Source organism: Ochotona curzoniae, unplaced genomic scaffold, assembly GCF_017591425.1.
Source record: "Ochotona curzoniae isolate NIBS_2020 unplaced genomic scaffold, NIBS_Ocur_1.0 scaffold_4505, whole genome shotgun sequence".
Lineage (NCBI taxonomy): Eukaryota > Metazoa > Chordata > Mammalia > Lagomorpha > Ochotonidae > Ochotona > Ochotona curzoniae.
The window spans coordinates 41,133,367-41,159,224 of record NW_024467118.1 but is presented as its reverse complement, the minus strand read 5'-3'; the positions used below and the strand labels follow the sequence as shown (position 1 = coordinate 41,159,224).

The 25,858-nt window shown below is 35.6% G+C and overlaps 1 protein-coding gene across 2 annotated transcripts in view; it reads left to right on the top strand.

Moving 5' to 3' along the window:
• Positions 1-25,858, top strand: part of GPM6A (glycoprotein M6A) — a 237,782-nt gene that overhangs the window by 106,857 nt on the left and 105,067 nt on the right. The window contains exon 1 of one of the 2 annotated variants that reach the window (XM_040966059.1): positions 8,314-9,100. The exons of the other annotated variant lie outside the window; for it this stretch is intronic. Within the exon in view, the coding sequence (XP_040821993.1) occupies positions 9,064-9,100 (37 nt within the window). The 5' untranslated portion in view covers positions 8,314-9,063. Of the gene's footprint in view, positions 1-8,313; positions 9,101-25,858 lie in introns of those variants that run through there. 2 annotated transcript variants of the gene reach the window in all.

The window sequence follows — 25,858 nt, the reverse complement described above, 5'->3', positions numbered from 1 at the left end:
GACCTGCGGCTTCTCATATTTTCCTAAATGTGGGAGACTAAATTTTTGAACTGACACCACATTTGAGGCTGGAGAAAGGAAGGAAACTAATATTTACTGAGTGCCAGTGATGGCTAAACTTGTGCGGCATCTACCTTATCCTCACTAGCTCCTGGGTGAATGTTCTTCGCCTGCATTTGCAGCTGGGACACATGAGCCTAAAGTGGTCCAAGACACACAGATCAGGCAGAACTGCGACTTGAGATCTCATGACTCAACCTGAGCTTGTTCTGGTATACCATGTCAGCCTCACACAGCCCAGAAGGTGCCTGAGGGCTTCTCCCTGAGTATAGCAACCCAACTTTGTCTTCCCTATTCCTGAACATATGAACTCTAGAGAAAATATTTGAAATTGAGGCAGTATAATGGAGACAAATTGGTGAACAAGCTGTTGTAGGACTGGGTTTTTTCATGGGAAAGAACTTCTAAAGTGAAGTCATTCTATGTGCTTGATCTCCTTTGCATATACTCATGCCATGTAAGACCTTTTGCCCTTTTAGGACACAGTGGAAGACCATTGCCAGATGTGGCTGCCCACACATAGACTCCAGAACTGTGAGACAAAATGAGCCTTTTTTTAATGATGTGCAGCCTTAGGTATTTTGTTACAGCCATGTAAACCAAGCCAGAGATCTGATTCACACACAAAAAGGAACATATTGTGAAATCACACGTTCTTCTCAGAAAAAAAGAAAGATCTTTCATGTTGATGAGCTACTGATAGGAGCCCACTCCTCCGTAACTGTAATTTTTTTTGTTCAGATATGTTGGTAGGGAGCAATTAGAAGGATGAGAAAGTTGTCAGTCTATATGCTTTCTTTTTGAGATAAATATGTTTAGATTACCTAAGACAGTTATTGTAAATGTCAGAGTAAAATTTAATATATTTGTTCATCCATGGAAATATTTGCAATCTGATGTGTAAGCAGAAAGATTCAAATGCTTATGGTAATACGAAGAAAACTGGGATCTAATTTTTCTTCATCAATTCTCTTTGTACCGTGTACTGCAATCAGCTGTTTCAAAATATATCTCTCACTGTCTACTTCTGCAGTAAGATTCAGTGTTAAGATTTAAAATGTATATTTCAGAACTCATGGAGGCCACTAGCTTTGTATAGCTTAGTTTTTTTCCCTTTCTCTTCTCTGTTTGTGAGTCTGTCTCTGTGTTACTTTCTCATTTATCTCTACAAGCTTACAAAATAGCCTAAGTCAATTTTCTAAATTATGAAAAAATCTCAATTAAATATGCTAAAAATACATCACTTGTACTTTAGATAAGTTATACCATACCCTACTATGGAAAAATATATCAGGAAGTGTCTTACCACTGTGTTAATTAAATATTTGGTGACATACCTTTTGATATATGTACCAATATGATGACCAAAATTCAAATCTCAGTTCCTTAACTTACCACCTGTTCATGATTCCAATTTATTAAAAAATCCACAGATGATAAATTCCAAAAGAAGAAAGCAACATATTAATTCTTTTAAAATTAAAATGAATAAAATCTGTAGCATGTTTATGGTGTTCAAACTTCATAGACAAGGAGCACAAGTTATCTAAGAAAAGCCGGTCACATTAAAAACCTCTATGTAGTAGAAATCACCAACAATAGTGAACACACTATTAAAAGTATTTGCAAGACAATCTAGTGCCAAAGTATCATTTTCAGATGTTATAAATAACATTTACAGAATAATAAAGCAAACCACACTACAGAAAAGTGAACAATGGGTACGAATACAGTTCATTGAAGGAAAAAACTAGTGGATAATAAGCATGACATGTCTTCAACTTAATGTTAATGCAAGGAAATATGTGTTAAAATAGATATACAATCCTTATATGGATTTAAACAGTGGTAAATGTAATGATTTTGAAGTGTTACTGATGTTGTAGACTTGAGTGTTGTCAGCCTATTCTTACCAAAATTTAGATTGACATTGACATTGTGAAGAGCTTTTTGGTACACTTTGCTGTTGTGTTGCTCCCACAGTCTCCAACAAATACATTTATGTATACAACACAATTTTAGATGACCCTGTACATATATATGCACAAGAGCCAGAGTTAAGAATTTTGGGGGAATTTTGCAGTATTTTAGAGATTGAATGTTGAATCAAGTATTATGTTGGCATATCCATATACACCTAAAAGATTGAGAGAAAGGCAATGGAAACATACATATAGATGGTTGAGTATTACCCCTCTGAAATTCCTGGGGTCAAGAGTATTTTGCCTTTCTGATTTGTTTTCAGATTTTGAGGTATTTGCAATTGAATAATGAGATATTTTGGGAATAGAACCCAGAGTATTCATGGAAGCCGTGTATGTTTCATATGCCTTTTACATACCTTAGTTTATATTTTGGGAGTGAATTAGCCTGTAGAAGATCTCTTTCCTTCTGTCTTAGTCTTTGTCTTTCTGCCTTGCAAACAATTAATTAAGAATTAGTTTTTTTACAATGTTGTTAGTGCTCTTGTGTTTGGACTGTAACTTGTCACTAATGTGAAAGGAATTTTCTATAAGTGAATACTCAACAAATTTGAGATTTATGGAGCATTTCAATTTTGAGATTCTTCAATTTAGAAATGCTCAATTTAATAAGGAATAAATTCTATGTAATCAAATAGTTAAGTGTGCATTTTGTGTGTACTTGTATGTTGCTACTAACTGTTCAGTTATGAGGATAATATGCAAGAACAGAAACTCCAAATATGAGTTGTTAAGAAGAGATGGAACTGAGGAATACATAAAGGAAAGGATATAAGTAAAGGAAAGTATACAGTTGTCTTCGTATTTCATTTTACATGATGAGTAGTAGTTATTCATGTGTTTATCATCTGTGTCTTATATTTTGTCAGTAAAGTAAGTTTAGAATGAAATGGGAGGAAATAGGAATTGTTGAAAATACCCCAATTACTAAATTATATCATTGGATTTGATTAAGACCATGAATATTTCATGTAAGTAAATCTTTATTCCTACTACTTTGACAATAATTATAGTTTTAAATCTTTGAAAACATATTCAATGTCTTAAAGAATTTTATGTACTTTAACTTACAATAGTTTCATTATGGAGCCATGCTTCTTTAGTTAATTTTTCTAGTTCCAAATATGTATGAGTATTTTTAACCTCAATTGTAGGTTCTTTGCCTGTAAATATTATGTTTGAACCTTTGCATGTGTGTGTGCTTTAATAGTATTAAATATGAGCAACAAAACTTAAGTAACATATTTGGTATATTATAAGAAATTAAATGGCTTTTTGATAAATGCAAGTGTTAATGTGCTAATGAAGAAATATAACTTGGTGAGGTGATTCACAGGTCATATAAAAGGCCCTTAGGCTTCCTGCTTAGGTAAATATAGATACTGAATTTTCAAAGAATAGGCTCTGGAGTTATAATGTCTAGACTTTAAGTCCTATCTTAAAGATCCTGAAACTTTATCCAAAAATATTACCCTTTCCATTCCTTTTTCCATGTCAGTATGATGGGGTATAATAATAATAACCTGATAGGATTGCTGTGAAAAAGAGGAGACAAATGGCAATAGGACAGTGCCCAAGCACTGTGTGTTAATCATAATTTTACTTAGTACTTTCTTCCAATTAATTCTCTTTCTCTTTCTCTCTCCTTACTGCTCCCCCCCACCCACCCTCTCTCTAAACTACACTGTTAAGTTTGTGAGGGCAGGGAGCATCTGCCCAGCCCAGTTTGTGACCCACAATAATCAAAAATAAAAGTTGAAGGGATGAGCTATAGATTTTATTGTTTCATGTGCTCAATTTAAGTAGCATATTTGATATTCCAGAGAACCAACTTAGGCCATTTTTTCTGTTGTCTCTTTCTGAATTAGTAACAGTGGATTTTGATTGTTTAAGTACAAGCCACTCCTGATTATCTTTTGTGCCTTGGAATCACAGCTTTAACCTCTTCTGATATCTTCCATGTATTATAAAAAAAAAAAAAACAATAAAAAATCAAATTACAAGAAGAGAGTTTCCTCATGTTTTCTGGCATTTTGGAAATAAGCAAAATCTGTTCATGAGTTCATTGAATTTTTGTCCACCACTTGCTTGTTTTGATGTATAAATACCTGTAAATTAAAGGGAGGAATTTTGTCTAAACAATCTCATCTTTGAATTTCTGGGTTTCAGCTTCCCATAAACAGTGTAACAGTGTTTATGATCATACTGCCTTCTGTTGTTATAGAAATCATGGCGCACAATTAATATCTCAAACTTTCCTTTTTTTGAGTGTTTGCTCTTGAAATACTTTATCATTCTGTCAGTAACTTCAGGTTTGGCATTTGTTATATGTGAGAATAACATGTATGTCCTAGAACTAGTGAAATTTTTCTTTGCATTTCAAAATATTTCATGAAAGAAGTTAAGATATAAGAGAAACTATATTTTAATATACCAAATTACTTCATTCCTTCATATAGTGAATAAATATCTATTGAAAGAATAGTATGTGCTTCTGGAGCAGTGGATGGAACAGATCTCATGGGGACTACAGGCTGAAGGCCAATGGGGAAGCTTGCTATCAAATGTCAAGTTTGAAAAGTAATTCCGTAATGACATGCTACTGGTACTGTTCTGAAAAGACACCTGTTCTTTAGATCAAAGATGCTTTGCCTGGGGAGAACACATTCAAGCTGAGATCTGGTAAGCAAGTAAATCCAATAGTTAGGGGAGAGAAGAGTGATTCAGGTAGAAAAAACCCCAGCATTTACAGCCTGAACACTTTGAGAGATTAGAAGAAGATAGGTTTAGTGCTATGAAAATATTAATATAACATTAATAGGTATAAAAGAAATAATCTTGTTATGAAAGAGCTGAAGAGCTCTGAAGGGCCATATCTTGGAGTAAATGCTTTCATCTTCTAAGGTACTGGCTAGATTTCAGGAGAGTTTGTCCTAGAAAAATTAAGGACCCAAGACTCATCAGAATTAGATTTTCCAGAGCACACTACTGAACAACTGGGGGATTAAATGCTTGAATAATAGGAAAAGAGGGTTTAACCTCCATATGGTAGGATTTCTGTTAACTACAGGCAGTCAGAATAAAATCTCTTCTTATGGGCCTCCATGCTTTCTAGTTCAAATGTCTAGAACACTTGTTTGACTCTTTCCCTCCATCCACCTTGGTTTGCTGCTTAATTTGACCTTTTTCTGGGTGAAAGGCCATCTCACTTCATCACGTCAAGTTAAATGGCTCTTTTCCTGGGCCCCGAGCTGTAGTGTAGCCAGGAAAGCCAACACCTGTGATGCTTGTATTCCTTATGGGTGCCTGTTCCTGTTCTGGCTGCTCCAGTTCCAATCTGGTCCCTACTGAAATTCTGGGGAAAGCAGCAGTAGATGGCCCAACTCTCACCGGAATGAGAGACCAATATGAACTTTCTGACTCCTGTCTTCATCAGACCTCTGCCAGGCCAAAGTCAAGAATCCAGAATTCAATTCAAGTCATCCACATGTGTGATTCATTAACTGAATCATCACTTGTTGCCTAACAGGGTGCACAGGAATCTAGAGCAGAATTTAAAGCAATTGGGATAGAACCAGCTGCTCCAAAATGGAATCCCAAGCAGGGAAGTCCCAAGCGTTGACTTAACCACTGAGTTGCATGTCTACCTCTAGAATTCAATTTTTGACCTAGAACTTAAAGCATCCCTCAAAAAGCCTTCTTTTTGTTTCTCAAAACATAGTAACAAATCATATATGTTACTTAATATTTAAGTTGGTGTTAGGTTGTGTGTAAAACATTTGAGGAAGAAAAGTACCTCCTAACAGTCTACTATTTTTGCACAGTATGTATGTTTTTTATATCATACTTCCAGATTTTCTTTGTCATCTGAGAAAAAGGTAATGAATTTTTAAAATAACTTGTAAAGCTAATAATGCATTTGGAATCATTAACCTCTTGTTTACTGTTTTTTTCTGTTTGTTGTATTTTGAACATTGCATCACAAAATGACTTATGTAATAGAGAACTATATGGATGTTTTCTCGGTATACATACATATATGTATGTTTATCCATAAATACAAGATGAAATTTTAAAGCAAGTGCTGTCTCCAAATTAAAGTAAACTAATTAAAATAAAGGAAAAGAGCATAGCTTTACATTGACTGAGTAATTCGTCTTATAATTACACAGGAAAAAGCAATGGATACTAAAATATGTCTTGGACCATATCTGAAAGGGAATTCTTGACATTATCTTACTTTCAACTAATAAAATGAATTTATGTTAGACATATTTTATTTAAATAACTAGTTGGAGCAAATACCGAGTGATATAATAAAAGAATATTAGATGAATATCCTGGTCATTGTAATTTGGAGATTCAAATGGAGATAGAGTTGGTCATTACAGAGGGACATATAACATACTTAGAACTTAAAACATTTTAACTACCACAATGTGAACCATTTTTACTACCTAGTTTTCACACAAGTGATTGTTCAAGATATGTTACTTCAAATGAGTCAAAGCTTTAGAATAATTCTAACAATGGTACCCAGCAACAAACTAAGCTGCCATTAAATGAGGCGCAATGGAGAGTTTGTGATTAATGATACGGACTTCAGTTAGGAAGATAGCAATATTCTGAGATTAAATGACAGTAATGGTCCTGAAACAATGTGAGTGTGCTTGGTGCTCTAGAACTGTCAACTTAAAAATGACTAATACTGTAGATCTGATTATGTTTTATCACAAGCTAAGAGAGATGAGTTGTGGCTTACTAACAGCTGATTGCTATAAGGAAGTGTGTTGCTTTGATAATAGGTATTCAAGAAAAATGTCTGTCTTAGATGAAAAAGTTGAAGATTCTAGGGATTTATTGTTTTTGTATTCTTGTAAAGGAAATAAATTAAAAAATTTTCCTTTTTAAATTTTGCTTTATATGTGTAGGAAAATAACAGCTCTGAGTCGAGGCTGATTTGAGAAGATGCTGAAGACCCACATGATGGAGTAGAATAGGAAGGAAAAATAACTTCCATGATCAGAGCAGTAGACTAAGAATCAGCTGCTGTGGCTCTCGTAATTATCTGTTCATTGATTGAGCCTTGAGATCTAGTTCCTGGATGTCATATTTTCCCAAGAAAAGATGAAGAAAATCATACTCTTGTTGTCTTACAAATGGACTCATGGATGTGAGTGTGTTTTATAGTTTGTTGAATGCCCTGAGAAATTTAGGTGGCATTATGATTGTCTATGGTGTCTCTGCTGGTAATCACTGCTGATTTGGGGGGTATAAAAATGGTTAAGAAGGTAAGTGAAGAGTGATCCTCTTTTTGGTTTGACTGTAAGCCAGGTTATGTCAGCCCAGGGCTGAGTTGAAGCAGAGGCTGTTCTCACTTGGCTCTGTGATTTCCCTTATGGTTTCCCTCTCAATCTGTGCTCTCAGCAAGCAGCTCTATCCAAATCCCTTCAATTCAGATGTGTGTACATTCAGAAGAGACAAGGTCTGAGTTTTTGGAATTAGTCATCTTTAGATTAAATTCATTGGCAAAGAAAAGTAACAAAAGTTACATGACTGATCATTCATTGATGAGAAATAAAGTAGAATCTTGTATCGTTTTCTTTCTTTTAAATCTTTGCTTTTGTAATAATTTGGAGGTTAGGTGCAACGTTCTATGGCTTTCAAAAGGGTGTGTTATACACATGCCATAATGCAGGAGACGTACGTAATGGGTAATGGTAATATGAATCACTTTTCTTCACAGATAAAGAGTTGTGTGTGTGTTAGTGTGTGTACGCTTGTGTGCACACTTGCTGATTTGGTGATAAAATCAGGCAGTGAGTTTCGCTTCCTTTATTCTCCAGTGAAGGTTTGTGTTCCCCTTCAAAGAGACACTGTTTATTTTCTTGCTCTACCTTTTGTAAAGTATTGAGACTCTGATTGTGCCCTGCCACTCAGAAGACTGAAGTACAAATGCTAATTTATTGCCAGACTGCAGCATTGTGATTTGCATTCCAAATCAGAATGGAGAGTCCCATTTTAAATTGCGATCCTGTTGTTCCTTATCTAGAGTTCCTTTCTTCCTTTTAACACTCTATTCCTTCTCCAATAATGATCCTAAAAATTCTCTTTCAAGAGATTTCTTCTCGGAATCAGCAGCTTTTATGGACTAAAATCATAACATTATATCACAACTACATCAACAGATTATTTTTTCACTGTGTTTCTCCTTTTCATGTAAAGTCCTCGGGTATTAAGTATAATGTTTACTTAAAGCATGTATCTTAAAGGTTTATACACATTCCTTTGAAAATCACACTTCTATTTCTTTTATTTCTTAAAGATGTGAGCTTACAAGTCTGTTAATAATAGGCTATTACAGATAAACCCTGGAAGGGTATAATTGCATCCTTTTTTGGCACCTTTAAATCAAATTAACTAGATAGTGAGGAGAGAAAAAGAAAACACATTTTTGCAATGTATCTGACTGGGTGAGAAGCAACTGCTGCTGCATAAAGAGCTACGACCGGAATCTGGGCTTTCCCACTCTGGTTTCAAAGGGGGGAATTATGGGTTGGTGGTCTGCCTCATGTTAGGAGGACACCCCTCCATCTGTTCACAGTGCAGCCTGGTTCCAATTTAAAGCCCAGATTTCAATAGAAACCTCAATTTCTTTCCCCATTTAAAATGCAAAAGCAAGGCTTCTGAATCATAGTGGCTCTGCTCCTGGAATTCAGACCAAATTCCCCCCAAAATTCGTAAGCTATTTGTTTGAATACCTGCTCACTGTGATGCACAATGAGCAGCTTTGAGAAGAAAAATTGATAATCTTCACGGAAGAGTAATTTGAATGAAATTACACTTGACAGCCTGTCTCCAAGCAAACAAGAGCAGCGAGGGAGCCTTAGCTGAGCTCTGAGGACTTGCCCAAGCCACTGCTGTTGGAGCTGCCCAGGGGAAAAAAATCACCAGTTTTTCCAACATCTAATTGAGCTTTTGATTAATTCCGTGTACCAGATTCTCCTGAAGAAAGGTAGCCATGGAAGAGAATATGGAAGAGGGACAGACACAAAAAGGTACTGTGCTAATAAGGTTTATTTGTAACTAAGTAGTTATTTTGCAGTTTCCTTGTTTGCTTTAGACACTTGCCAGTAAGGCTAATGAATGTTTCTCTCCTGGAAGGAAGGCATTTTTTCCTCTCTTCCAGTCTTTTTCTCACTTGCAGTAGCGGCTGGCATGAACGTGGTCATTATCTGCAAATCGTTCAGATTTAAGAATCCAAACGTAGAGCCCAGTATTAGTGGTAACAACATTGCAGTATTGTTCTGAACTGCTTCTTAAAGCTGTCATTGTTAACATTCATTTATTTTGTGTTTTCACGGTTGTCAAACTGGGTCAAAGGATTCTTGGTTGAGCTACAAACGGAATATTTGGAGCTAGTGATAGTTAAAAACCTGATGATGTAACCATTATTTATACCTTTCCATGCACGTTTGATAGAACAAAGACGAAGACCAGTTATTATGTTTTTCTTGGTTTGCTTTTAAAAATTATGCTTTCTCTATGCGGATACTGAGTAGCTTTAATAGAGATGCAGCAGAAGTTCTTCAGGATGCATAGTGATATAAAGATTTTCTTTTCTGTATAGCTGATCATGTTAACTTTGAGTAATAAATATTAAGGGGATTTTCTTGACACTTTTTTTTTAAATGCTAGGATAGGTATATCTGTGTGCCCGAGTTGAAGTGAAATTACCATTCTTGAAAGCTAAAACACATTGGAATATGTACAATTTCAAATATTCAAATATCTCTAGATTTTTTTTCTTGTGTGTTAAGTGGTAGCTTTGGTGGCAGTCAGCCTTCACCCGGCATAGACTGCGTTTTCTCTCATGTCTGCTCTCAGCCTTATGTAACGTTAGAGAAAGACTCTTGTTCTTCTAAGATTGAAACGGTAACATAGGAAATATTACATAAAGGAAACATTTAAGGGTACTATTGAAATATATTTAGTTAACACAGTTGATTTTAAACATATACAAAACATTATTTTGAAAAGCTGTATATGACATGGTAAAATTAGTGATTAGAAAGCATATCATCATTTTTCCTATTTTGAGCCACTCAGCTATGTTGGATCTGTTCACTTAAAACACACACACATACATGCAGACACACACAGACCTCGTGGTGTATAAGACATATGTGTATGTAATCACACACATACACATAGTCAGAAACAGTTGATACCAAATGTATGAAGATCTTATATAATAATACAGAAGGATAAGACTGAAGGATATCCACATTTTGTCGTTAAAAAGTACCCTTTTAATGATGTTGCCCAAAAGCAAGACAATTCTCTACCTAGATGCAAAGTATCAAAATTCTACATTATAAAGAAGCCCTTTACTGTCTCATTATATGTACAAACTGCTTAAGCATTCATCAGTGATTTTAAAAGGCACATTTTTATAGTTATTTCTGTTCCTACAAGCACCTCAATGAATTTTTTTGCTTTACGATTAAAATATTTTAATATCTTTTTATAATATTTTATTGCTTCTTAGCCTTTCATTTTGTTTAGAGAAGAATAAGCTTATAGTCTTAGGCAAATAGTATTCATCTTACTAAATAAAACACTGAATTAGATCATGGATTGTGGTAACAGGTTGAATGTCTCTCAGTGAGGCTTGGCAGGTGCAGGAACCAAGAAAAATGATGTAATTGGTTGTGATGTTTTTCCTCAGGTAATACTGAAAATCTTTCTGTCATGGGGCGGAAGCAGTATGGAATGAGGGGGGAGATGCAGTGAGAGTGGGTTTTTACAAGAAAATCAGAAACAGTATGGACAATAATTTTAAGCCAGAAAAAATTCTTAGTAATCTATTTATGAATAAAGTTATACACATTAAGAATTTATGAATTGTTTGCCAAGTCATATGTGGAAAAATATAAATGATTTATGGGTTTCTGACCATTCGTACTTTTTATATGGTGAATACAGAAAACCTTAATTACCTGTTTGATAACCTTAATAAATTAGAAGGAATTTTTTTAAAAGATGGCTGGTGAATCAATGGGTAGAAGTGATAAGCCTCTTTAGAGAGAAAAAGCAACTAGGAATGAACAGAAGGGACCAACAGAAGTTGGTATCTTCCTAGGTATTCCTAACAGCCACACATCTAATGATTCAACTTATGCAAATAAGTATTGTAGGAAATAAAGCCACAAAATTACATGTGGTGGAAGTGGATGCGTTTGATCGATAAGAAAGATATCAGCCACAATGTTACAAGCACCAGCTTCTCCTAGTATTGAAAGACAACAGGAAGGCTGTGCGGTCAACTTCTGAAGCTGGGCTGGCGTCACCCAGTGACTTCCCGCATAGCACTGAAGGCTATCACAGCTCTAATAACAATCCTGGCTGATCCTCAAGGATTGGGTCACTAGCAGAGGCAGACGATCACATTCAAACTGATTAACGTGTAGTTTCATTATTTCAACACCTATGATATGGCCACTGTTAAATGAGCATCATTTCATGCTTAACCAAACACACTAACATGTTATTCCAGCATGTCCTTGGCTTATTTCAATTTACAGGAACACTGAGATGACAGTGCAGTGCACAGGTTTCATTTCCTTTTTTCTTTCTTTCTTTCTTTCTTTCTTTCTTTCCTTCCTTCCTTCCTTCCTTCCTTCCTTCCTTCCTTTAATGTTAATGTTTATTAGAATTTAAAATGCTGGAGAAGTAAAGGTATTCAACAAACAAGGGTAGTTCAAAAAGTTAATGGAAATTGAAAATCAAAGGTAAGTTTATTAGGGGATAAAATTGTTCACCTAATATTTTGCATGAATTTTTTGAGGACCATTCAGTATTTGACACATGAATCTGTATTAATTAATATTCTTTGACATTTTTTATGATAGTTTTACAGGCAATATTGCATTTATTTTGTTTATACTTACATGCCCTTGTACCACTGCAACAAGCCCTTGCACAGCACATGGGTCATATTTAAAGGCTTATTAAAACTTTCTACAAAAAATATTTTGGCTATGATTACTTTTCCTTGAAAGATAACTTTAGGACACACATCTTCCTTAAGCAGACATCATCCCTGCAGAGACACATCATTATTGAGTGTAATCTTAGGTAACTGTTTTTATGATACTAGATGGTGCTGTGCCAGATTTCAGGCTAGACAATGGCCTGCAGGCTTTACATAAATTACCAATCCACTCTTCACAATAACCTTAAAAGGAACTAATACTAAGGCAGTTAAAACTCAAATGGTGTAATTAAGTAGATCAGAGTCACACAGAAGAGTGTGGTAGAGCTGGGTTCAACACTCAGACTGAGTGCCAGGTCTGAACTCTTAACAACCCGTGTCCTGCATGAGGTATCAATAACTGTCTGTCTGCTGCACCCCTTCCACGTGGATGCTCCCACCATATGCTTGCACTGCACCCCTCAGCCGCATTCTGTAGTTGTGTGTGTGTTTAAGTTTTGTTGTTTACTTCCAGCTTTAGTTTTTTTGATGAAATGTGAAGGGAGAACAAGTAGCTATTTGTACAAGTAATCTGCTGCCTACTAAGTCTTAGAATGACTCCTAAAGGATGAACTGGATTGAGGGATTGTTTGGGGAACTGGAAGAAAACATTCTTCATATATCTGAATATCCCTACACATATTTAGATGAATTCTTTGAAACTGAAAAATCTCCAAAACTGTCCAAATTCTTTTACCCATATTATTTAAGAAGTTTAGGGTTAAGAAATTCTCCCTGAGTTTAACCTGGTGAGTAGCAGCTAAGTGAAATATGCATATCAACTTGACACTGCACTTTAGCACCTTCTTGATGATTTTTTTTTCTGATCTTTGAACTTATACAATCACGTGAAACTGTCACTTGCCAAGAAGTATTGGTCGCTATAATATTTTTTGGATAAAAGCAAGATAACAGATGAAAGTGCATATTAATTGGAAATAATTAACTTGAATTTTTAGAATCTGTTGCTGAAATCTATAGACCTGCGGCTATGAAAATAATGTTAATACTGTGAAACTGAGCAGAGCAGCCACTCAAATTAGCCATCCTTCTTTTCAAAAGCAATTTTTTAAAGCTTTCCATCTTTCTTCTCATGCTTCTTAAATGTTGGCTACTTGCAGACTTTTAAAAAGCAACAGATTGGTGCCAGCGTGGTGGTATAGTGTGCTAGCGCCAGCATTCCATATTCATGTCCCAACTGCTCTACTTCCAAGCCAACTCTCTGCCTCTGGCCTGGTAAGGCAGTGGAGAATGGCACACGTCTTTGGGCCCCTTGAAACCCACACTGGTTACCTGGAAGAATCTCCTGCCTCCTGGTTTTGAATCAACTCGCGGTGGCCACTGTGGCCTTTTGGGGGGTGAACCAGCAGATGGAAAATTCTCTCTCTCTTTCTGTTCCTCTTTCTCTCTCTGTAAAATCTGCTTTTCAAATAAAAATAAATAAATTTAAAAGTATCTGATTTGTCTATTTATGGACAGAGTTAATCTCAAATATTGTCACAAAGCATCTCTAAAGATGCTGTTTCAGAAACTGGATAGAAAGGGCAGAGGAAACATAAAGGTTCAAAGTGCATGAAGTATACAGAAGAAAAATCTGTGCCAAGATTTGACAGATGTTTTCACTAGTGTTTAATGTTTAACTCACAGAGTCCTTCTGGGTCTAAGAAATAACTTTTACTCTTTGTTCTTATCAAATGTAGTTGTAAAACTCATGTTAGTGGGGAAAACTAGGTGTATTTCCAATAACGTTTTCTTTTTAAGTATTTTATTTTTATTGGAAAGTCAGATTTTACACAGAAAAGGAGAAACAGAGAAAAAGATCTATCCACTGGTTCACTCCCCAAGTGGCCTCAATGGCCCGAACTAAGCCGATCCAAAGCCAGGAGCCAGGAGCTTCTTCCTGTTCTTTCACGCTGGTATAGGGTTCCAATGCTTTGGACCATCTTCTACTGCTTTCCAGGCCACGAACAGGGAGCTGGATGGGTTGTGGAGTACCTGGGGGACAGGATTGGTGCCCATATAGGATTCCAGTGCATGCAAGATGAGGATTTAGCCATTAGGCTATCACAACGGGCCCCCAATCAAAGTTTTATCAAAAGCTTTTTCGATAAAGTGTTTTCTGCATTACTGTGGCCATAATGGGGGCTGTGCTTTAATTATGATGCTTCAGAATTTTGTCAGTCTACATTTTTATTAATTTGCTTGCTCATTAATATATTTTGCATCTGTGTCACTCACAGATATAAAACAATTCATGATATATTTACCACGTCTTATTAAGATAAGGGTTATGTATAAATTTTAATTAGTATCATTAAATTGAGTATATTTATCTTTCAAAATAGAATTGCTTGATATGTTCACTTTATTAACTCCTTGAAGTAAGATATAAATGCTTAAAGAAACCACATGGGAGTATATAATGTAATTGCCAGGTGTATCGATAGTGCACTACAAGATGATTCTTAGAAATAAACTTTGGTCACTGGTTCAAACGGTGTCCTGGGTCGTAGGGGCTAACTTCTGGTTCGTCAGTTTCTCTTCCAGTTTCCATAATGTAAACACCTCCCCCCCCCCGTCCAAAGGCTTTGGCAGTTTTGTTCTTTGTGCATTCTTATTATCAAAAATAATTTTTGATAGCATCCATATAACAGGTGGCACAACCATTGATTGGCTGACATTATGGCAATCATTCATGATTTCTTCTGAAGTCACTATTTATGGTTGACTGTCATTTTACATACTCTTAATCTGAAATTCAGATTTGTCTTTTTTTGTTCTGAGAAAGTATAGGGAACAGAGGAAAATAGACTTATGGATGAGAACAACTTTATACACAAATACAATTCAGTGGCTTACATAAGAGTTCCCATTGGGTCTGACATTATGGCATTGTGGGTTTATGGCTGCCGGTGGTGTAATATAAGCATCCATATGAATGCCAGTTTGCTGCTCTGCTTTAATCCAGCTCCGTGGTACTGCACCGGGGAAAATAATGAAGAATGAACCAAGTTCTTGTGATCCTACCACCGAGGTGGAGGGCCGGGATGGAGTTCCTGTAACGTGATTTTTGCCACCAACCTGTTATAGCCATTTGAGGAACAAACCTGTGGGTGGATGATCTCTGTCTGCTTTTGTGCTTTCAAATAAATAAATGACACTTTTTGAAGAGAGCTACTTCTTTAATGTTTCCCCTCAAAGGATCTCTATATTTTTAAATGTTTATTTGAAAGGCAACACGGCAGATAGAGAGGTAGGGAGAGAAGGAGACTGAGTGACAGATATCTTCCATTTGCTGGTTCACTCCCCACATGTTCCCATTAGCTGGAGATGGGATAGACCAAAGCTGGAGATGGGATAGACCAAAGCCAGTAGCCAGGAGCTCCATGAATTTCTCACATGCTGGCTGGAACCCAACAAATTGTGCTCTAATCTGCTGCCTTCCAGGCTCATTAACAGGAAGCTGGATCAGAGAGAAAAGAGGGATTGGATTCAATACACTCCAATGTTGGATGTGGAAGTACCACACAATATCTTAATCCACTTAATGTGGTTCAATGCTTGCCCACATTTACAGAAATGTAATGCGTTCCATGTTCCTATGTAGACAATAGAAATTAATAAGACGCTGAACTTTATGCTAGGCATGTGTTTGCAAGGAATGAATCTCAACTGAACTTGAACTATGGTTATGCAGCAAGGTGGAGGAATCCACCATGGGGGGAGGGGTATGGGAGGGGTGGGGGGAATCCCCAGCGCCTATAAAACTGTACCACATAATACAATGTAAACAATAAAAAAAAAAAGAAATTAATACGTATACAACATTGTCAAGATTTGCATATTGTTTTTACATTGGATATGGTGAGATTATCATGTTTATCCAAAATCTTTGTGAGATCATAATCTTATTAGCAAAATAATTGGAATATTTGATAATATTCATGTTGTTAAAGACTTACTAATCCTCTTAGTTCTGAGTTCTGTGAGTTCAACACTGAAGAAGCTTGTTAAATGTAACCCTAAAATATGTCTCTGATTCAACTTGGCCTCTGTTCTATTTGACTTTTCTTTGTTTCTCTTTTATATCCTCTGTACACCATATAATAATTTATAAGACTCTGCCTAGTCCTTGAGGAACAGTGATTAATATACTGCTTCAACATTGATTGCAACCCATACATTGATTATTATTATTATTATCTCTGTGGTTCTTCTGAAATTTTATTATGACCAAAACATAAACCTTCATTGAATGTGTTTTCTGATATGTGTTTTAGAAATATGTTGAAGTGTTCATTTAAGTTACAGAGTCAGAAATAATACAGAGCAACACTTGAGGTTCACCTTTATTTTGTGTGGTTGCCGCAGTATGAATGATCAGTCTTTAATTGTGGTTGTAGGGAAAAAGTGTGGATGAGAGGTAGGTTATTTGATGCGTATGATCTTGCTGTAGGATGCATTAATCTGTTGTAAACCTGTTTTGTACAGAAGTTGGAAGATTCCTTTACTGATTTGGGTAAGTTCCATTAAGTGTAATTAGAATGATATTCATAGTACCCAAAATAGGTATGTGTAAGTGAGTAGCATGCATTGATTAAGCAAAACAATCTGATTCTCTCAACTAGATGTTGACATGTCATATAATTTAATTTTATTATATTTTTTGCAAGTATTGTTTTTGATATATATGTCTCTATTTTGCAAAATTCCAGAAAAGATTGTTCTTCAATATGTGAAAAATATTTAGACATCAATCACACATTTCAAAATTTTGGAATAATTTTAAAAATTATTTGAAAAATTAAAATAATTTGAAAAAATTAAAAAAATTTTTAAATTTACTGTAAAAATCCACCCTAGTTAAGGTACTATAAAAAGTTGTATGTGGGGCCCAGCGCAATGGCGCAGTGGTTAAGGTCCTTGCCTTGCACGCACTGGGATCCCATATGGGCACCAGTTCTAAACTGGCAGCCTCACTTCCCATCCAGCTCCCTGCTTGTGGCCTGGGAAAGCAATCAAGGATGGCCCAAAGCCTTGGGACCCTGCACCTGCATGGCAGACCTGGGAGAAGTTCTTGGCTCCTGGCTTCGGATTGGCACAGCTTGAGCCATTGCAGTCACTTGGCAAGTGAATCATCGGACGGAATATTTCCTTTCTGTATATCTGACTTTACAATAAAAATAAATAATTTTTAAAAAAGAGTTGTATGTGAAAAAGGAATAAATCTCAAAATATTTTCTGTCATATACTTATTAGGGTTCTGTTAGGCTTTTCACTAACTCGCTTATGATCCTTTGTCTGCTCTGAATGGATTCTCTGATCGTCTATCCACTATTACTTCCCCAGTGCCAAGGACAACCCCAAGGCTGGGTCAGGCAGAAGCCAATAGGCAGATACTCAACCTGTCTCCCATGTGACTTACATTGATTCAGTTATTTGAGCGCCATCTGCTGCCTTTATAGTGCCTTAGCAGAACGCTGGAATTGAAAATGGAGGCAGAACTTGAACGCAGGCCCTCTAGTGTGGGTTGCTGATGTCTTAAGAGGAGTCTCCGTTGGTATGTCAAACATCTAGTCCTGTTTGTTGCTTTTTAGAACAACTATTTCTAGGGTAAAAAAATAGTGGCATTTTAGAGGAATCTCTGTCATCTCTCCAAAAGTAATACCAAAGGTTTGTATTGCTGTTTATGAAAAAGCAATACCTCTGTTCATGAAAAATGAAATTAAAAGTTGTCATTTTATTGTAAAACATTTTTAAGTAAGTGCAGTTTTATAGAATCATATTTTCCATGGGTGTTTTTTAGCCACATTTAATGTCTTCTCATTCTATTTCTTTGAAACTTCCAAGTACTTTTCCTAACTTGTCCTAGTATCACTATTGCTTTGCACAACTTGAATTCTGAACACTGTTCTTCAATTGACTTCTTCGAAATTACTTGTTTTTAAGATGACAGAGACACGAAGGCTTGTTGTTTTGGAAGAGGTAATTGAGTGCTATTGTTCTAAAGGTTCTATATCAAAGAATGAGCCCTTTTTTTTTTGGCTCAGAACAGAAATGATTTTTTTTTTTGTTAAAAAAAAGGCTCATATCTCTTAAGAGTCTAGGAAACGGGGGTGACTAAAGTTCCCTGGTGTGACTGAGCAGAAACAGTTGTAAGTACTGCCTAAGATATCCAGGGGTTGGGAATGAATATAGGAGAACTACTTGAAGGGTATTATTGGAGGAAAGGAGTAATATAATTTCCCCCTTTTGCAAAATAAAATGATAAAAAAAAATAGGAGATGTTAGTATCCTGTATTTTAATCAGTATGTGCCAGTCCAATGAAGCCTTTGAGCCCCTTGCACGCAGCCAGCCTCTGGCGAGGATTTCCAATTGCCTTCCTTTTCTTTCATGTGAAATACAACTGAGGACATGTCAGACAAAAATGGAATACCTCTTTTTGTGCAATGTAGCAAATGCATTTTATATTTCCCTGGGTAAAATTACTTTCCTAAGAAAATCCACTATATTCTAAAGAGAAAATGGGACATGAAGAAAAAAAGAATCCTTAACATTTCAACTACGTGCCACATTTACCCTGTGAAAGAATTTGCTCAGTTTAAAGAACTTAACAGAATGGAAAGTTGAACAACTTTTGAAATAAATTCATGTTTTTAGTACTTCTTAAAGATTTATTTTATTTTTTATTGGAAAATCAGATATATAGAGAGGAGGAGAGACAGAGAAGGAGATCCATCTGATGATTCACTCCCCAAGTGCCCACAACAGCCGGAACTGAGCCGATCTGAAACCAGGAGCCTGGAACCTCTTCCAGGTTCCTCATGTGGGTTTGGGGTCCCAAAGCTTTGAGCCTTCCTTGACTGCTTTCCCAGGCCACAAGCAGGAAGCAGGATAGGAAGTGGGGCCGCTGGGATTCAAACTGTCGCCCATATTGGATCCCAGTGTGCGCAAGGTGAGAACTTTGGCCACTAAGCTTCCGCTCTGGGCCATGTTTAACATTTTGTTATATTAAGTTCCTACTTAGATGTAATATACATACATATATATGCTATTTTTTTTGAAATGGTGACTTAATAGAAAATGGGAAATTTGTTGACAGTGGTCATCATGTGGAGAAAGAAGGAGATATTGTCACATACATGGACTAATTCTGTGAAACATTGTTTATGTCTAAACTTATCTGTTTCCTATGGCCAGTAAACTAAATTGCATCCTCTTCTGTCAATAAAAAGGCAAGGAAATATTTTTGTCTTTATTTTTGGTAAGATGATATTTTACAAATAAGCAGAGAAGATGACATAAATTTATATTTTTCATTGTTCAAACTGTGTTCCCTAAGTTTCTTCATTTTATGATCCAGATTTCCTGCTTTGTTATTGAAATGAGGCAGTGCTTCCACAGAGAAATGTAGTTGCTTCCTGACTGTCACAGGTTTTTTAAGCCTTTGGTGGAGGAATTGAATAGTGTTAGGATATTTAGGTTTAAGATAGTCTCTATGTGAACTTCACCAGGGATGCTTTCTTAAAAGTTATTAAGTGATGTAACAGCAATCTTTGTGAGAAGGATGGTAATTATTTACCTTCTATTGTTAAAATTGGAAAGCTAGGAAGAGAATTGCTATCAGCTATACTTTGTCATGGATGTATTTTTCTTATGACTTTGGAAATTTTTTTATCCTTTTATGTTACAGCACTATGGGCTAACAGAGTGGTTTCTAAGTATGAGCATCACCAATTTGGGATTTTACGAAAATGGCAGACTCTATCTTTTCTCACCCACCTCCATTTTGCACTTTAACAGATCTGGAGATAGGTCAGAGAACCTGTATTTCCAACACTTTGCCCAATGATGTAGATGCTAATCTCAAAAATACAGCTTGGGATAGCTTGCTGCAATAAAGTATTGCCAATATTTTAAAATTCCTTGTTATTTATGATTTTATATCACTATAAAATAATAGGAAATCAAAATACCGAAATTTAAAAGGAAAACACAATCAGTGACAAAAATCATTTAAATAATCTCTAAGTGTGTTTTGAATGCTCTCCAAATTTCACTTTGGAAAATCAGAGGATTTTGAAACTTGTGATCCTTGGTGTATTTCTTGGCTTTTAATAGGTATTACGAAGTGAAAAATGACACAAAGCCTTCATTTTGCACAAGTCAGAAGATTAGGATCATGTGGGGAATTTAGTTGTGATAGAAAATCTGCTGTTTTTGGCAGTTATGTGTTCAGTATGCAGGAAGCTAGGTTATTCGGAGGAGAGGACATAAACTTTCATATCGGATCACACCTGTGCATATCATGACCTATTGCTGATATTAATACCATTGCAAAATTCAACAGTTGATTAACAATCAGAAAAGACATTTTATGATGGAGAACAGGAGAGACCTAGAGTAAAGTTTTAAATGTATGTTAAATAGCTGATTACTAATAGTATGACTAAATAATATTTCAACATCCCTTTTATCTGCAAAAAATTAAAGCATGAAGAATCTAAAATGCAACTATTGAGATTGTCTTGTTTATCACTGTTTATGATCCAGTCTTGTATTTGGTTTCTGACATCACTTTGTTTAACGTGTATGTGTTATCTAGAATAAAAATACCTGTCAGTTCTTCCCATGGAAGTATGGAATACAATATCAAATTTTTCAAGAGAACAGAATTTTTGGTTATTTGACAGAATTTACTATGAAAGATGAGTACAGTTTTTAAGACTCATATGTAATTTCTTTTTTAATTCTTGAAATTATTGTCCTTGTTCAGAAAAACTTTCAAAGCATGTTCAGTATACTCTTGGGAGTGAAATACCCATGGGGACCAATTAGATGGCAACTGGTTAAAAAACAAGTAAACAGACAGCCTGCGTCAATGAAAGAAATTAGACTGGTTTTCTCCTCAGCACAGCACTTTCGCTCAGTATTACACCTCAGTACTGTTAGAATTCCCAGCTGTAATTATCACTTCTACATTATGGTTTGTATTGAGTAGAACAACATGAAAATATGCTAATGCAATTTTTATGCATAATGAAAAGTCCCACACTGCCAGAAGAGTGATGCTAGAAATGGAATCCATGAGTCATAGACCGACTCTCAACTGCCATAGAATGGCCATGACTTTGCACATAACTCCTCATCAAAAGACTTAATCGTCACAAAAACTGAAAGCATATTTATATTTTGGAGATGTAGTATTAAATGAGATAATATGCTTGCAAATTATAGGTGATCATAACCAATATTTTCATTATAAGATATTTTGACTCTTTTAGACCTGATGTGCATTTTTTTTCAACTCCTATCAAGCTGTGCTGCAGAGACTTAGTCTCAGGGCTGGTTCTCTTAATTTAACTGTACAAGCTCTTTAATCTGTAAAAGCTCACCAACAATCCTTACAGTTGAAGAGCTCTCTGAATTTTAATTCACAGCTCACTTAAATACTTTTTTGACAAGCCTGGTCCCTCCCCACCTACTCCTCATTTCTTGTTAATTTTTTTTTAAAGAGCAAAGTTTTTCAGATAGCTGAGAGAGAGCCTGCAAGATGGAAGCCTCAGTGCCTTAATGTAATCTAGGAAGCAACTGTTCATTATTCTGTTTCTGCAATATTCTATTCATTTTAAGCAACTCAGTAAATACATCCCTTATTCATGTCAAAGAGATTTCGGAAAGGAATGACTAATACCTGGCAAGGGACACTGAAGACCAATTAATCACAGTTATCTATATTTATTTCAAGTGTAAAATAGAAACAAAATGGTATGTATCAACTGAGTGCTGAATCTATACCACATCCTTTGTTCCCCTTGAGCATTTTATTTCTTAAATTATAAAGCATAAGTTCTGAGCTGGTAATACAAATTGTTACCACATCTCACCATACTTTACCTAGTGCTCTCATCTCATATGTATATATGTGCCGGATATTTGTTATTTATGCTGTCATCATTTATCTGTTTTGTATCCCAAGAGGGAAGCCTGGAAGCTATCACAAATACCTTATCTGTACATTCCATCTTATCAGTCATCAAATGCTTTTGCTTCAGGAGTCTTTTATAAGTTTAGGCTTTCATCTTCATCTTTCAGTTATCACTATTGATGAATGCTTGCCTCTAGCTATTTCAGTTGTTGCCAATATGCTTCTCTTCATCTGTTTTTATTGTTCTCAAGATATATTCATGATTAGTTTCTTGAAGGCTTGCATTGTTTTCATCACCTGTAGTATCAATTCCTGTAGGATTAATTTTATTAAATCAGACCCTTTTACAATATGATCCAAAGCAAACTCTCTTGCCATATTTTCCAGTCTCATAATTCATATCATATAGCGATCACTATTCTGTCAGTGAGCCATGCCCTTATAAAATGTGTAGATGTCCATTCTGATATCTTTCTTTTACCCTCTTGTTAACACATTCAACTTTCAAGTCATGACTCAACACTGTCTCATCAGAGAAGTTTTTCCAGACTCAGTCATCGGAAACCATGAAATTGTCTAGGATCAAGTACATTTCTATAATGTCACTGTGTTACCAGTTATGTTTACTTGTTTCTTTATAGACTGTCCGCTTAAAGTGCAAGCAAGGCGAGTGCTTAACTTATTAAGACCTTCCCATATGGTAGTACCAGGGTTCAAATTCTATCTCTAGCTCTGCACTCCAGATTCCAGATACGTCTGTGCAGACTCTGTGAGGCAGTAGAGATGGCTCAAGTAGTTAAATTCCTGCCACCACATGTGAGATGTGGATTGAGTTCCTCATCTTCTAATTTGGGCTGAACCCAATCCCAGTTGTAGTGGTACTTGAAAAGTGGTGCACCGATTGTGGGTTCTCTCTCTCTGTTTCTGTCTTTCTGCATTCAAGCTAATGAAGACAAAAATATCCACCACACCCCACTCCCACAAAAAAAGGAGAAAGGTAAGTGAATGATATGAGATTTCCCACTCTCCCCCAAAAGTTATACAATGGGGACAGATTGAGAGAGTGAGAGCAAGAGAGAGATATCTCACCTGAAGATCCAGTCCCCAAATTGATATAATGCCTGGGGCTGAGATAGATAGATAGATAGATAGATAGATAGATAGATAGATAGATAGATAGATAATCTCACCTGAAGGTAACGGCTGGGGCTGGGCCAGACCAAAGCTGGAGCCTGAAGCTCCATATGAATCTCCTGCATGGATAGAATTGTATCTGTAACTACATTGCATCTATTAAAAATTAATGAAAATTAAAAATTAGAAATAAACTGTTAAAAACTTAAAAAGCTAATGCTATTTTTTTATTCCATGCAAGTTCTTTATTTGAAAAAAATATCTTTGTCACATCTATTAAAATAATTATATTAGTGCACAGAAAGATCCAGTACAATTGATCTTTATTTATTTTTGATTATTTTCTTTTCAAAATTATTTTTAGTGTTATTTTTGTTATATTTTTAAACATTTATTTATTTTTCTTGGAAAGCCAGAGTTACAGAGAGGAGGGAAGACATAGAAAGATCTTCCATCCCCTGAATTACTGCCCCAAATGGCCACAACAGTCAGAGTTGTCCTGTCCGAATCCAGGATCCAGGAGCTTATTCCAGTTCCCCGGGGTGGAGGGTGCAGGGTCCCAAGGACTTGGACCATTCTCCACTAAGTTCTCGGGCCATAAGCAGGGAGGTGAATGGGAAGTAGAACAAGGACTTGACCTGGTGCACATATGGATACTGTTGCTTGCAGGTGGATGATTAGCCAGTTGAGCCAGAACATCAGCTATCTATCTATCTATCTATCTATCTATCTATCTATCTATCTATCTATCTATCTATCATGAGATGGAGAGAGAGGCAGAGTTCCCTCTACTGGCTGACTCCTGAAATGACCCTATCAGCCCAATAAAGACCAGGGCCATATCCAGAAGCTGGGAACTCAATGCATGAACTCAGTGCAGGTGCCCAATTACTTGCTTCCTCCCCGAGTAAACTCTTTTGTGAAGTAAAGTTAGCTTAGGAACTCAAGCCAGGTATCACACAGGCCGGGATTCCTATATGGGATATAGGTACTGAATCTCAAATGCTAAGTCAAATATTTTATTTTATGGTGTTTCTGAGAGAGCAGATAATCAAATATCTGACAAAACTGCAGAATTAAAAACTTGCTGTTATCTGAATCTTGTGTTTAGTGTTTCCTAAAATTTTGAGTTAGTTTTTTATAATTATGCTAATTATAATTCAGTGGCTAACCAGAAGAAATATATGGTGCTACCACCAATAAACATAGTTAATTTTTTTACATACTACCTTAAAATAATAAGTGTCATTTATAAAGACTATAACACATATTTATAATGAAATCAAATGTATTCAACTCAAATCAATGTTTGTTATATGGTTAACAAAGAAAATACACTTTTATTTATTGCATTTTTATCTACTTCAATAAACTCTTTCATTTATATGTTAATTTCTCTGATGACTAGCTAGATCGTGTGAAGATTTGTCAGGTTATGTGTTTAATAGCTAAGTATGACTACAGGCTTCAATTTGATTAAAACAGGTTCTCTAACAAGTATGCAAATATATGGAAATTTTCTTGGGTGTGGGGGATGATACATCAAATTTCATAAGTTGTAAAACTACAAAATATATTTGGAAAATAATATACTCTTGTAGCAGTATGTGTGCCTACATTTGTGTATGCTTCCAAATAATGAATAAATATAAGCATTGTTATTTTGTGATAAATGCTTATTTTCCACTGGTGCTTCCATTTTAAAATAATTGTTCTATGAATAGTCCTTATCTTGGGTAGGGATTTTGTTATATAGATTAACCTGATTTTTACAATCAATTAATGACATGTACATGTAGACTTTTATAAACAACACACCCAAGAGTGTATGGATTGGTCTGCCTTAGGTGCTCCCTTTAGTTGGAATCCAGACATCAAGCAAGTCTCTGAACCTCCATCACTTTTTCCTGTTTGCAGTGTCAAGGACTCACATTAGAGCCCCTTTCTTATGCTTCTATTAATTTTAGTTATTTCCGTTAACCTAGCATTTTCAACAATAATGTACAAACATTACTACATTATCATCACTAGGTTAGAAATAGAGTATCTTTACTCTTCATTTTGTTTATCTCTATTTAAAAAATAAAACATCTGTTGTCTGACATTATTTCTAAGTTCATGTAAATTTTAATATTTTATTACTTAATAGAACCTGAACATAAAATGTTTATATTAAAAACAAGAGAAATATTTGCCGGAAAATAGAAACAGTCATATTTTATTCATTAATATTCCCTCATTCTCTCTCCCAGACACACACACACACACACACACACACACTCTATAAAAGCAAATCATCGACATAAACAGGCTAAAGAAAATGAACAAATGGATGTAAAGCCTTTTGCATGTGATCTAGCTAAAGGATTGTTTTTCATATTTCTTTTAACCGAGGGCTACTGTTGATGTTAACCTTCTTTTCTACAAAACAAGGAATAAACACATATCCTGGATACAATAAATAGTAGATTCCATTTGTTGCAAGGTTTTACAATCCACAGCATTTGTTGTACTTGGGATTACTTTGAAAACTCCCTTAAATCACTACCAGTATCCTACAACTTAGCATTTAGCTTAATAAATCTTCATTTCATAATATGGAATTAAGATAATTTTTAAGATTTGCTGATTTCCAATATTGGGGCATGATATCCTTATGCCTTTCATATCCTTAATGACATTTACTTTTATAACAAAAAAGCTAAAATATATTGAGT